The sequence below is a fragment of the Atractosteus spatula genome, chromosome 14 (assembly GCF_055471065.1).
Source record: "Atractosteus spatula isolate fAtrSpa1 chromosome 14, fAtrSpa1.hap1, whole genome shotgun sequence".
In the NCBI taxonomy this organism is placed as follows: Eukaryota; Metazoa; Chordata; class Actinopteri; order Semionotiformes; family Lepisosteidae; genus Atractosteus; species Atractosteus spatula.
This window is the reverse complement of record NC_142719.1, coordinates 33,749,444-33,764,530: the sequence shown is the minus strand read 5'-3', so window position 1 is coordinate 33,764,530 and position 15,087 is coordinate 33,749,444. Positions and strand designations below refer to the sequence as shown.

Here is a 15,087-nt window from a genome sequence, read left to right as displayed (position 1 = left end):
TAAAATATTTTAACAATTTAACTGATCTTTTTTTATACTTTAAAAATATATGTATGCTTTAAATCTGCATACATTTATCTGAAGCACTGATTTTACCTCAGGCCAATGAGGACTAAGGTAGAAGCAGACATACATCAAACTGGCACTATTTGATTATAAGTTGTTTAATTATATAAGATAATTTTTATTCACAATCTTTGGAAAGTAAATACTGAAATTTGGTAAGTATAAAATTAACAAATTGTCGTTAATTAAATGTACAGTATTCAAAATATTGCTTATATTTTAATCCAGTCTTCTCCTGTACGGGAGTGTTAGACCTTTTGATACTGGGCTCAACAGCAACATTTAGTATGCAATAGCTTTGGTAACCTGGTGTAGCCTACATTTCAGAGTCATTTGCATGCTATTGTAATGCTTCATTGTTGCTCATGCTGAAATTGGTGCACTGTGCATTGCCTTTTCTGCTTAACATTTTTTTTCATTCACGGACTATTCCTACTTAATCTAATTTTAAAAAAACATCAGAACACTGCATATGAAGAAATGGTATTAGGAAGACCATCTGTCTTGCAGTGGAAAACAGCATAGTGCAGTGCTCATTTCTTATATTCCTGGAAATAAACTTTGGGAAGCGATTCAGGTCTTTTTGCTGTTCAGAAATGGTTCATTATCATGGCAGAACATAAATTAAGACCTCCCAAAAGTAATTAAACTTAGATTTTTTTTAATTACATTGGACTGCTTCTCTGAATGAGATGGGTGATAACAGGCTTTAGGTAAAGATCTCCATAGAAATTTAAAAACATTCCAACTAGGATGAAATGGGGAGGGGAGTCCCAAGAAAATCAACAAAGGAGATACACCAGGAGTCGAGACAAAAAGAAAAAAGACAGGAAAAAGTAAAACTCCAATGGACCCAGTAATTAAATTCTTATTCCTAATGCCTGGAACATTCAGTGACAAAGCGCAATAAAGAAAAGGTGCTGTACTAGCATGCAAATATGATCACAAAAACCCAGCTAAGGGAGGGTGATGGTGAATAATTAATGGGAGCACAACTTTCCAGAGAGCCGGGGAAGATGAAAGAGGTAGAGGTGTAGCACTATACATCAAAAAGGGACTCATTTTAGAGGAATCAAGGGGCCCAGAATCTGTCAATCATACTTACAAAAGTATTCAAAGGACGTAATGTTAGGAGCACGTTAAAAACCTCCTGGTCTTGCCATTGGCGAGAGCGAGAGTTCGCGCTCATTGCAACGAGATGCGGCTCTTCGTGCTTGGTAGTCACTGTAAAGACTAATGTAATGCGATGTACTGTACAGTACGAGCGAATAATTTACAGGTTGTGCAGCAGACATTTCACCGCAGAAATCTTCCAACGTAAGAGTTAAGTAAGGTTGTATTTGTTGGCGAAACTGTTTCGAAGTCGAGAGCAATACTTCTATTGGATTAAAAGAGATGTATTCACAGGCGTGCTTGTTTACAATGTAATACTATTACTAATAGGGCCGCGTCACCTCACTGGAAGTTTGGTTGCCTCGTTCTAAATCTCAGAGCACTGCGCATATCTGGAAATGTTGGCTATTTTGTCATGTAAATTGGAGGTTTTACATGTTACTGTGTACTTTCATTGTGGTTTGAAATGCACTCATCAATGCCGAATCTTTATAACCCCGAGATATAAAAATAGTATTGTACAGTAGTTCCCCTTGACTACTAGACAGACGAATTATGTGGCGCACATTGCCTCCGCTCGTTTTTTCATCATTTTAAAACATATGATCAAATGTTTAACATAGTATAAAGTATTAAAATATGAAAGTCAACTGATTCCTAATATCAGAATCTGGGCATAGATATCAAGATCCTTTATATATTGTAATATAATGTGAGGTATAAGGTTTTTCTTTATTGTTTCGACTATATTTACGAAGTAAGGGGAAAGGGGTTCTCGGATATATTAACGTTACAGTACTTTTCCATTAGCTTACTTCATGAAATGTGTCTAAAAAATTTCCTTCGGAGTGACAAAATATGTTTGTAGAATACTGTAGCACTATAGTGTTCACATGGGTATGCGGCCTCCCACTGCTGGGGACTCAAACCCAGGCCTCCAGCATCACTCAACAGGGACCCAGCCAGATGAGCTAAAGGGAAATCTCCCCTCAGCCTGACGGCTGCGGTCCCTACTATTCACAGGGAAGGGCGGTGACATCACCGCGCTGGTAAACCGGTTCGCACAACCTGCAATGTCGGCGGTATGCGTTACACTACCAACCAGGGGATAAGAATTGTATTCATTTGATTGACAATTGTGACATTCATGTCGATTTTGTTTTACTTCAGCTACCGTCTCCAATTAACGCACGTGTGAACGAGTGTTTTGCTTTTCTGTGATATATTTCCTAGTATTGAACATACCTAACCGACTATAAAGGCAGTCAATTTCTGAAAATTTATCATAAAACAAGATTCCTACTTGCTTATTTTGTGCTTCAATTGTGAGTTACCTTTTTATGAAGGATGTGAAGCCAAGGTGCTGGACACTGGTTAAATATTAGGAGAATAACACTGCTATCATAGAATATCGGCTGGAGTTAGTGTCCAACTTAGTTCCTGGACACATTGGTTTCTTCTGATTTGTCTTCCAAACTGAGTAATAAATTAAACAATTAATCTAATTATATTTAGAAAGGCATATACAGAGTATTTCTTGAGGTCTTTTATAGTTCATTACTTCAAAAATCACTTAATTAAACATACAAGTACCAGTACTTCATTGTAGGTATAGCAATTTCTGTGCATAGTTATAGTACTTAAAAAAAAACCAACTATAGCTGTATTTGGCAGCTGGATTGGAACAATAACCACAACACAGTACATCTTCAGGATGTCTTGTGCAACTATAGGCTGTGTTACTGAACACACGTTGTAGGAGTTTAGGACTAGTTCAGAACCTATATTTATGATTCCTTAAATTATAATTCACTCTAAAGTGTCAACTTGATACAATTAAGGTTAAACTGGAACAGTTTGTCCGTTATTCAAAGCAGATACGCTGCTAACGATTTAAGGACGCATAGAACGGTAGCAAAGTAATGACCAATTTAAACCAGTTGCCATTTTTGTTAAACCAGCTATAATTTCCACGAGAGAAGGGTCTTTGAGACTGCAGTTTCTAAACGAATGGTAGATGGCGTCAGTAATCCAGACTGATTCCCATTTCGTCCTCCATTTCGTGGGGGCGCTGTTGTAGCATAGAAAGAAGGGTCACGACGAGAAGCAAAACATGAAGGCAAAGTGAAAAGCATGAGAACAGTGGGGTGATGTTATGATGAAGAATCCGCTCAAAGCTTGCATCATGGATGTTGGATTAATTTTCAAGATCCATCAGCGTAACTTGCTCATGAATCACGAATTCTGTCAGACTGCGTCCACTTTTTTGTTTTTATTTTAAATTTTAACTGCGCAGTTCTATCATGTTACTTCCGTATATAATACAATGGCAGAGATTATAGATATAAGCTCTGGAAGCGACGAGGATTCTGATGTAGAGATTTTGGACATTTTCAACGACGGCAAGAATGACACAGAACCACGTCTTGTCTGTGAGGAAAGTAGTACATATCCGGTAAGTTATTTTCTGGTTGTTTTACTCCATACGAGAATACATTGACGATTCCACCATATTTGTTTGGGGCACCGAAAGTAACATTATGTCATCAAACAGCGCGACTGGTTTTGTGGGAGGAGGACAAAGACTTGTTATACCTGTTTCTCCAGATACGAGTGACAACAGCTGTCATGCTGTTTTAGTATTGAAAATGTACAACTGTTCCTTATTCCCATTTTTACTTCGACCCATTCTTCAGTTACCGTGAAAGGTCCCGCTAATACACAAATACCAATGATTCTTGTTAAAAAAATTAAAGTTGTATATACTGTAAGTAAGGTATACCGGTATGGATACATAATTGTATTTATTACAGAGACTTACGTCAACTCTGACTCACCTGCTTGATGTCATAGGAAAATAAGCTAGACAGCGCAGAGGGTGGGGACATATACAATTTTAGAAGCGAACGAAGTAAAACTGTATCCATTATTTTGAGAAGTTATGTGATATTTGGTCATGTTAATCAATTTAAAATTTATACCAGTCGTCATATGACACCACGATAGTTTTTTGGGGGCAGCTCAGCGAAAACTTACTTCTGTAACTGATCAAAAATACTACAATTACGATGAAGTGGTGTGACAGATTGACTTTTACAGTATGAGAAATGCAAGAATTTGGCTTCCAGTTTTAATCGACTTTGTAACATGACGCGCAAGCTGTCTCACAAAAGGTTAGTGCATATTTTTCAGCTCTGTATACAACTAAAAACTTAAAACATTTTAAGCACATTTCCTGTGCAACATTTCAGGCTGGATAGGAAACAAAAAATGAAACCTTAAAATTCACTTAAGGTAAACAAATAAAATCTTATTTGAACCTGACAAGTCTGATCAGTGCGATACAAAGAACAGAACAAACACAAAAGTAACGACTAACGGCTTTGCGGTTTTTAAAATATTCTACCATTCTCTGGTCATCGCGGATGTCTTAATATAAATGTTACACACTGAGAGGTAAGCTAAATTGTTGTTATTGTTAGCCATTTTAAAGTGCATTGTTAAAATGTCAATCAGGAAATTAGATTTCACTGCATTATAAAGGAAGTTATGCCGTTTTTTTAAGCAACCTTTCTTCGACACGGACAGTCATGTTCCCGATTCTGGTTTGTTAAACATATGTCGCACATTGGTATTTTAGGATCATATCAGTATTGTCGGTGCATTAAATAGAGTGAGAGGTCTGCCACACAGGTCTATTATAGTGTTTCCTTAATTTTTATATATAGAGTCTAGTCACAAACCCATTCTTTTTTCTAATGTATAAAAACACTAATTTTGTAGATGTAGACTTATGAACAGTATTCTAAATGTCAATTTTCCATAGACATATAACAATTTTAAATTATACCAGATAATTTGCATATTTCATTAGCCGTATTGTGACTACATTAAGTGAAAGTCTAAAAAAGGGTTCGAATTACATGAACATCTTATATTAAGTATTGTATTAAACTCTAAAATATACTGCTCTGAAACTCACAACTGGCAACCTACTGAAGTTAAACAGGTGTGAGCCTACTCAGTACCTGGAAGGGAGGCCTCCTGGGAAAGTTAAGGTTGGTGCTGGAAAAGGTGTTAGTGGAACAGTAGGGATCGCTCACCCTGCGGTCTGTGTGGGTTGTAATGACTCGTTATAGTGATGGGGATACTGCACTACGAAAAAGGTACTGTCGTTTGTTTTACCAAAGTCCTGACTTTCCCTGGTTATTAAAAATCTCAGAGCAGTGTAGGTGACCCTGATGTCCTGGCCATATGTCCCCCTGGTCAAATTCCCCGTTGGCCTTCACCAGTAATGGCCTCCTAATAATCCCCCATCTTTGAATTGGCTTTGACACTCCTCCCCACTGATAAGTGGTGTGTGGTGAGTGCACTGGCACAGGTGGATGATGCACATTGGTAGTGGAGGGGAGTTCCCATTACCCATTAAATCCTTTCACGCTATATAAGCGTAAGGAATTATTACAAATTACAGTTTGGTTTACATGAAATCGGAGTTTGTCCAGCAGGTTTCTGCATTGTTATATGTTTGTGAGAGTTAAACCTTTTGACACGGCCATTTGCTTGCAGATTAGTATTTTCACAGTTCATTGTTTTGGAGCTCCTGTATCCCTCCTGGTGATGTGTTGTTGGTATTGATTTGACTCTCAAGCTATGAATTGTTGGTCATTCACAGGCACCATTTTGTTCAGACTGTTTCGGGTTCTGTGCTATTTTTTTTAGCATTTGTACAATTCCCACAGTCACCTTTTTTTTTGCTGAGGTGTAGTCCCACTTTCAGATTTCTTTCATTATCCTTCCTGTCAGGCCAGAAGAATGTTTCTGACTCCCCACTCCATGTCGATGTGGATGGGGGCATTCCTACTGTTCCCCATTCCTCTTTTTGTAATGGACATATTTCTCTCAGTGACACCCCCAGCATTTTACTATGATTAGTTCTGGTCTCACTTCTTTGTTTAGTGTTGTACGTTTTGTGTCTTTTTCTATATCACTATGTACAGCATCATTGGGTTTGGCAAGGCACTATATAATAGTAATAATAATAGTAGTAGTGTAATAATAAGTATTAGTATTATTGTAGAACCTGGACTGCGTTACCTCCACACTAACTTAGCACATGTTCTTGCTTGCTTCTCTGAAGCATAAGTTCCTGGGGTAGGGAAGTGAACATTTTTAGAGGACGTCTGTCATCAGGACTCTTTTGTGGACTCCAATCCATTTAAGTTCTGCAGCTTGTTTTCCAGTTTTGTAAGCTGGGCCCTTTCCCCGATTTCTCAGGCAACGGTTTTTACTGTACCTGAGTAGCTTCTGAATTAAAAGGGAATTATTTTTTTCTCTTGTGATTTCTTTCAGATATGTATTGACCTCACAGAAAATGCCTGTAGTACCTGGGCTTTTACAATACATGAAGGAAAGACGCCGGGGCCCACAGTAGAACTGGTTGACTTGAGAGAAAGCAGTCCCATGGAATTCAGTGGGGAGATTCTCAATGACAAGGAGAGGGTCACAATCTCAGAGGAAATGATAAGTGACAATACACCCTCCACTCCCAGCTCCTTAAAGTGGGATGAATTGGAAACGTCCCCCACATGCTCACCCATTAAACTGGCCTGCTCTGACCCATGTTCCCCAACTCTGTCACCGTGCAGGTTCTCAAAGTACTCGCAATTCAAACTGCCAAATGGCGAGCTGCCCCTCTCACAGGATAGCAAAGAATCAGAGAAGGAGAACAAAGAAAGCCTGGCATGTTTGAGTGACCACACCCCAGACATCTCCAATGCCTCTGAGTCTTTTGGTGCTGGCACCCACTGCTACTCCAGTGATGGAGACCTGGCTGTGTTCTCAGATGCCTCTAACATGGAAGAGCCAGATGGGAAGGTTACATATTCTGGTGGTTTTAACACACCACATATAGATTATTTCCCTGTGGAAAAGTCACTTCATGGCCAGATGTCCCAAAAACTACAGCAGTCCCCACAAAACCCAACTTCTGCCACCACTCAAGGGACTCTACAGAGTGGTGAACAGTCATCTGAGAGATCCTGTTGTGACAACAACTCTGTTGGGTCTCCCGGAAACCACACAGCTTCTCCAAATCAGGATAACCAGCACTTTACTGCAAAACAAGATGATGCTGAATTACCTTGTGCCGTCAGTCCTCTTTCAAATGAGATGAAAGATGGAGAACCAAGGAGCCCAACTTCCACAGAGATTCTGGCTGGAGATTCTCCTGACTGGCTGCAGGAAGATGCAGACCTTCCCTCCAACAGCCCCACCAGCGAATGTGCCGTTGATGAAATGGAGAAAAGTTTGAGCTCTAGTGATAATCTCTCAAGCAGGAGTCCTCAACTGAGTCCAGAACTGGAGGAAAGTGGGAGCGAGGACTCGTCTGGCAGTGACTCGGAACAGGGTACACGGGACACCACTCGACAGGAGAGGCACTACGTGCACCGAACTGAGCTGAAGAGATTGAAGCTTCTCACAGGAATGCCTCTCCAGGATCTCCTTCCTGGGAAAGGGATTGGGAAAGTTCAGGAAGAGGAGAGGGAGGTAGGAAAGAATAGAATTGTTTATTTGTTCTTTAAACTTGTTTTGTGATCAAGAGCTGCTCTTATAGACCTGTAGGCTTCCATCTCTAACTTTAAACAGAGAAAGAAAACATGTAGAATACGACTAATCTGGTAACCTGGAGTACTGAACAAATTACTGTCATTTTACCATATTATTTTTCAGCATATACTGCAGTTTTATTATATCATTTAGAAATGTATTACTAAGCTTTAAACGTGATTGTAGTGGCTAGCTTGAGTAGAATTAATGGATGTTTCAGTAATGAGACATAAGCTAGGAAGTGTAAGTTAAATAAGTGCAAACTTTCAAGAGACAAATTGTACTGTAGAAATAGCATTTCCAGTGTTGCATTTTGCTTTTGAAGATCCCCAAAGTAAAGCAAAAGTCTGTAAAGAATAACATTTTTTTTGTTAGGGACATGAAAGACAAGTGTGACAGGTAAAAAAGTGTTCTCATTTAATTTTAGTTGGATACGTGTGCCATTATCTACTGTCTTCCATCCACCCGTTTTCAAACCACTTCAGCTCATTCAGGATCATGGGGGAGCCAGGGCCTATCCCAGCAAGCAATGGGTGCAAGGCAGTGTACACCCTGGATGTGATACCAGCCCATCACAGGGCAGATAGACACAAACATACTCAAACCAGGGCCAGTTTACCAAATTACCAAATAACCTCCCAGTGTGATTTATGAGTGTGGGACGAAACCTGAACATACCTGAACATGGGGAGAACATACAAGCCTCATGCAGATAGCACCCCAGGAATTGAACCCAGTGCCCTGGCTCTGTGAGGTAGCAGAAAGCGTGCTAACCACTGTGCCACCCTATCAGCTTTCTTGTACCAGCTAAAGTAAAGAAATGCCAAAGTAAATAAATATTAGGTTTTCTGATAAGAAAACTTTGTACAAAAACTATTTATTTTCTGGTATTCCAGTATGACCCTGATCTGAGCCAGTCTGATGACGACGAGGACGATGGGACGGCACAGCCCATTTGTCACCGGAGTTTGAGACTCGTTCATACCACTATGGAAGAGAATTACCCTGAGGGCACTCTGCAGTTTGTATTGGACTTCCTCCACCCTTGCTTTTACCCAACTGGTGATATTGTCTCCCATGTTCTCCGCAAACTCCTCTTGGAATCGCAGAGCTCTATCCGGGTGACTGAGGCCTACAACCTACTCATGAAGATCCAACAGTAAGTGAATGTGTCCCTTTTTATGGTGTGGATGGGGATGGGGATGGTTGCTTTCCATCTAGGTAAAAAAACACCACTTTAATGTATTCTACAAAAAAAAACAAGGAAAAGTTTACATGTAAATAATATTGCTTAGAAAAAATATATATTTATAAGAGGAAGGCTATGAAGCCAAAAGGAAAAAAAAAATGAGAACCATGCTTTTGTACTGAAACATCTACATCAAAGATTTGGCTGTTTTTAAGTGTGTAAGTTACTGCTGTATATACACTGAATAGGTGATGTATTGCTGTTGTGTTTAAATGACCCAGGTTTGTAAAACATACAGGGCTATACTATTAGTGGTGTTTTACTTTGTTTTGGGAATTTCTGACAAATGTAGTTACCGATTACTTGAGAAAATATTCCTGCTTGGATTTTGAGAAAGGGTGCTTTTTTGCTGTTTCTGATTATTTGTGGGTAGCTTAGAAATTTGTAGTTGCAATGAGGAAATCTAGAAGGAATGCCCACCTGAAAAATGCTTTCTCATGGGGTCTCTTATGTAAAAGAACAAGCTGTACAATTATGAGGTTGAGGCTGCATTTCTCTTACTAAATCTGACTCATTTAAAAACTTTTTTTTTCATGGAAGAGAATTCAGAAGATCAGTCATTAATTCATGCTCAACTAATTAATAATGTGACCTGTTTTGCAGGCTTCATCCAGCTAAACAGTCTACAGTGCAGTGGGACTGGGAGCTTCTTTCATCTGCAATGGATGAAAAGGTAGGAGGAAAGCCCCTAGTTTCTTTTTAATACACGGGTAACATGCAACAATATCTCAGGCTTTTGTGAGTGTATAACTGTTGGGTGGAATTATAAAATACGACTGTGGTATAGCCGTGAAATCAGAGCCATTAGTAAGGTTGCCTTATTTCTGAGTCTCCTTTAAAAGTTTTGACAGTGCATGCTAAGCTTATTGTGGAACGGGAAGATATATTTTTTTATTTTTTGCCTAATAGACTGCTTTATTTAAATTGAACTTATGACTCACCTATATCTTAATATGACCTAATTGCAAATTTCAAGTTAATTATATAATTTTGCAGCTACATTTAAATCTGCAACTCCACAAGTACCAAACAAAGATCCATTAAATCTTGTTCAATTAAATAAGTGTAAGCTCAATTGGAAAAAAAGACCTCTTCCTCACATCTTCTATGTTCAACATTTCCCAAAACATTTAAACTGAAAATTAATTCCTTGAGTCCCTGATATTTTTTTAGTATGGTTTTAGTCATTTGAAAAAATATATTTTTAATTGAATGCCTTACTTGTAGAGTGTATCTGTTTTTGTAAAGAAAAACATGGATTTAAGATACTTCCTCAAACAGACCCTATCTGGGAATATTCCCTGTGGTCAAGTAGTAATTTATAGCTTAGCTGCTTCAACCTGAAGCTTGTTTCCACTTTTCCATCCAACGTAGGGGCTGCTGAATGCGATAGCTTGTACTGCACATCCTTCTAAAGTTGTATCTTACTGTCTTTCTCTTGAAAATGTGTGAAGAAACACCCCCCAGCTGTCCTGAGCATGCTACTACACTACGTACTACAAACCCTAGAGGATGACTTTCATCGCAGGGTGACACTGCAGGAACTACATCGCTCCATCGCGAAGGCAACACTCTCTTGTGACAGGAAGTTTGCAAATGTCAGGTCAGAAATTTCCCAGGGTAGTCAGTGTTATCGCTGGAATTACCAGTCCCACTAGTAGTGCAAGGCTTGCATCTTGTTTGTACGATTTGTACGAAGAAATGTGAAACTAAAAAAGAATATTTTTACTCATAACACGTTAACACAATTCAGTCTTGGTTTCAAATAAAGCCTCATTCAAAATGTTTAAACACTAAATGCTTCCAAAATGTGCACAAATGCAACCCACTGCACATACCATAATGTCTTTATTTTCAATGTTTTGAAGTTGTTTAAAAGAGCTTGTAAAATCAAAGATCAAAATGTACATTTTCAATTTCTAGATTACTGTTTCTAAGTACTGTGCCAAAGGTAGTTAAAATTTAAAACTGTATCTTTCTAATCGGATTTTCTTAGTGCACTTAAAATGGGGAACAGAAAAGTAGTACTACGGTTTTAAAATGAAAGTTAGTTTCTTCATTTTATATTAATTAGCCAAATAGATGCAAGTTAATAAAACAATCTTCTTTACAGGGATGTGGTTAACTGGCTTACGACTGCTGTCATGAACTCCACCATTGAACCTGAAGTGAACAAAAGATTAAATGAAGAGGATACAGAGAGAAAACAGGACAGAGACAACTATTTAAAGTGAGTTTACTTCCAGTTTATGAAAGAACACATTTAGAGATGCACAGTTGTATTTATCTGAGTTCCATTTGATTTTAATCATGTGCTGAAGATGTTTAAATTGTGGATTGAATATGCATGTAAACTGAAAATCACAATACTTCTGTTCCGCCTGGAAAAGAGCAAACAGAAGCTTGGTAGAACTCAATTTCATGTGTGGCCAACATTGCAAAATGTATATGTAATCTGAAAGGAAGAAATGTTCATGAAATTACAGGCAACATTTTGTGTGGATGAATAGCGTCATCAAGTTTCTTATTTTATTACAGTTTTAAGTTTTCTTTTTTTCAAATGGCATGTCTTGCCAGGCAATAGGCAACTGATTCTTGAACTCAAAATTCCATTTAAAAAAACAGTGAAAGCCAGAGGGTCACTACTTGTTTGTGACCTTACTTTCTAAATACCCAGAATTATACAAGTACCCAGAATACCCAGAATTATACAAGGCTTTGGGGGGAAAATTATTGTGTGAAAGTGTGAAAGTTTTTTATGTTGATCAATAATACGTTCCTTTTTCATCTTGTCTCATGTCTTCTCGTGCAGAATAGTGTTCCTTCTCCAAAAAATGTTAGCCCTTGCTATAGAGGTTGACCGCTCCCCTACCTGCAGCTCCAGTAAACTCTCCAGGGAGATGTTCCACACTCTCGTCAACACTGTTCCTCACCGGCAACACAGGTTAGAGGAGGAGTTCTGAACTCGCAGCAGACCAGCAAAAGAGATACATACAGATTACAGGAAGTTACCATTGTTGTATTGTTGGTTTAATGTAAAAAAAAAACTCCAGATCTGCCATTGCTGCTTTTTAAACACTTCGTTAGGTACTGCTCAAATTCCGCATTGATCAGATCTCAGAACTGCAGCTATCTGATTTCCTGTGAAAGAAGCTATATCACACTGCAACTCACAACTGGCAATCTACTGAAGCTCAGTAGGTGTGGGCCAGGTCAGTACCTGGATGGGAGATGTCTTGGGAAAGCTAAGGTTGCTGCTGGAAGAGGTGTTAATGGGGCCAGTAGGGGGCGCTCACCCCGCAGTCTGTGTGGATCCTATTACCCCAGTATAGGGATACTATACTGTAAAAAGGCACTGTCGTTCGCTAAACCAAAGTCCTGACTGTCCATGGTTATTAAAAATTTTAGAACAATTCTAAAAAAGTGTAGGTGATCCTGTTGTCCTGAGAGGAACACTATAATGAAACAGAGGCACTGTCCTTTGGATAAGACATAAAACCGAGGTCCTGATTCGCCATGGTTATTAAAAATAAATGTTACCTTGGTGTCCTGGACATCCAAGAGGGACTACTCATTAGTGGTTGTGGAGGTGAATCCCTAGTACCCTATTAAAAGCTCCTTGAGGGGAACATCCAGAAAAATGCGTGTAAGGAATACTAGTAATTATTATTATTAGTAGTAGTATTTTTATAAAGACAATGATCCGAAACACAAATGTACAACAGGATGGTTGTCTGCTTTCACTGAGAAATAGTTTAAGATTGTTATTGTTTTCTTTCGTGTTTCTCAGGTTACAGCTGCTGAAGACCATGGAGAGCAAGCTCCTGCAGTGCAAGCTGCTCGAGCTACTATTGGATCACGCCTGCCCCCAGAAGACGACAATGCCCATGTCACTGAGTCTCCTGCTGCACTTCCTGCAAAACACTGAGCTCCCTTTAGACCCTACAGTAGGTGCTGAAAACTGTGTTCACATTGAATGCGTGTTATGAAGGATGCATTTTTTTAGACCAACGCTACACATCCTCCAATGAAATATTTGAATGAAGTCTCCTTTTCATAATTTTAATTCAGAAAGGGTTAAGATTGCTGTAACATTGGATCAAGAACCCAGCTTGGTAGTATTACATTATAGGCATTATCTTGTTTAAATTATAGCTTATGGATGTTTTAAATATTGCAGTTGGTTGAAGATAGAACACTACCATCCTTAAATGCATTTCAATTTTTTTAAGGATGGCAATGGAGACCGCTGGCTACGATGGAATGAGCTGCTTGAGATGTTGTTTATGCTCTTTGTCAGTTATGGGGAAGTTCTAGCAGGTGAGAGATTTCCTGCATCTGATACCTGTGTTCAGGTGGTCGTGCATCTTACCAGATGTTTGCAGGTAAATCGTCTTCTTCCTTCTGCAGGTCATTTGAGGTACTCCATCACAGAACGTGCCCGCTCTGGCACAGCGCCCGTCAAGAATGACAGGATCACCCAGGCAGCGGTTCAGGAGGCAGCTGAAGCTTTTTGTAATAGAGTAGCCAGAGATCTGGGTGAGCCTCTGAATTCTCAACTGGAACAGCGAATCCATCTACTTCAGTCTCTTCTCCAGGGAGCAGTTACAAAGGAAGATTAGTTTTTTTACATTTTATAAATATTTTTAATCTGTTATATAAATTATTGCCTTTTTTTTAATTTGTCACACAGTTCACCATCAAAGAAAGCCAACTACAGTCCAGTGGTTTTCTAAGTCACCTGCTTCTAAACACAAAGGTGAAACTGGCTTGTAGTCACGGCTGGATCCTATTACTAAAGAAAACAAAATGCTGTGCGTGTACAGTATCCTTTTATAATTTTGCATAAACAATTAGTATATAACTTATTTTATAAAAGCTTTGGGGGCAATTTAAGAGTGCCTTCTGCTGTTAATATTGAGAGCAACATATCCACCAGATGTCCATACTTTTTATATATTTTTGTAGACTTTTTTGATAGCTTATCATCCTAAGCATCAAAAATATGTATAGTTGAGAATTTTTAAGAATGAATTTGCCCTTGTTTTCTAAATGTACTGAGCTTCTAAAGAAACTCAACACTTTTTAACTGCCACAAACAGGTAAATTCATTATGCCAAATAGCATGTTATGCAACAGTCAAAGCATGGTCAAAATAATCAAAATAACACCAAAAACCTTTAATCAACATAAAAAAATCCATATCCTTTATCTTCCAAAAAAATGCAGAGGGATTGATTTTTTTTTATACATAGTAGAGTTGTACTGTGAAAGAAAGAAAAATTAGGTAGGGAAAACAAGTTATAGTGAGATTTTTTTTTAAGATTGTAATTTATGACTGTATAGGTCCAGCTTTAAAAAAACAAAGTTTATGTAATTGCTAAAATAAATTAAATTGCTTTTAAGAAGTACCCGATTGGTGTGTACTGGAGAGCACGTGTCATATAGGCAAGAGTGCTTAACTCATAACGCAAGGAGAGCAAAAAAGGCTGAAATATTTGCCAATTTAAAGTATTTAGATCTACAGATTCTACAGAATCACCCTACATTTCATTTTTATTTTTTCAACTCCATTAATTAACCAGCTCTTTGACAATAACCTTTTGCTTCATTTCACAGCCATCTAAGATGTGTCTCTCCTTTATCTCATCTCAGCACAGCCTTTTGCTTTTGTGCATTTGTTTTTCTCTTGGTTGCAATTTTCTCCAGTAATACACTTCTGTCTTTGAAGATTTTAATTTGCTGGCACTCCAACAACAGTTCTGAGATGGTCTATTTTGCTGAGTAACAAATGTGTTTAACAGAGTACCATGAAAAAGTATTTTTCCCCTCTGATTTTCAGCAAATTTGCAGAATTTGTCAGTGCATTTGGTTAGATCTTTTTGTGATTTGTAGTGTAGAGTGCTAGAAAATAATGAGAGAAAAGTTCGGGGTGCAAGGTAAACATGCAATATTCAGAAGTGAAATTTAATTGCCCACCCCAGTGAACACAACCCAATTAAAGGGATAATTAGGGTCAGCTCTTTGAATACTTTGGTTAACAATCAGGC

The 15,087-nt window shown here is 38.4% G+C and overlaps 1 protein-coding gene across 1 annotated transcript; it reads left to right on the top strand.

Moving 5' to 3' along the window:
* The first annotated feature begins 3,280 nt into the window (after nt 1–3,280).
* simc1 (SUMO interacting motifs containing 1) lies at nt 3,281–14,453 on the top strand. Its single transcript, XM_088933308.1, has 10 exons — nt 3,281–3,634; nt 6,532–7,728; nt 8,685–8,947; nt 9,641–9,710; nt 10,492–10,640; nt 11,151–11,267; nt 11,850–11,981; nt 12,828–12,984; nt 13,270–13,357; nt 13,448–14,453. The coding sequence occupies exons 1-10, from the start codon at nt 3,506–3,508 to the stop codon at nt 13,657–13,659; spliced, it is 2,514 nt and encodes an 837-aa protein (XP_088789434.1). The 5' UTR covers nt 3,281–3,505; the 3' UTR covers nt 13,660–14,453.
* The last annotated feature ends 634 nt before the right edge of the window (nt 14,454–15,087 follow it).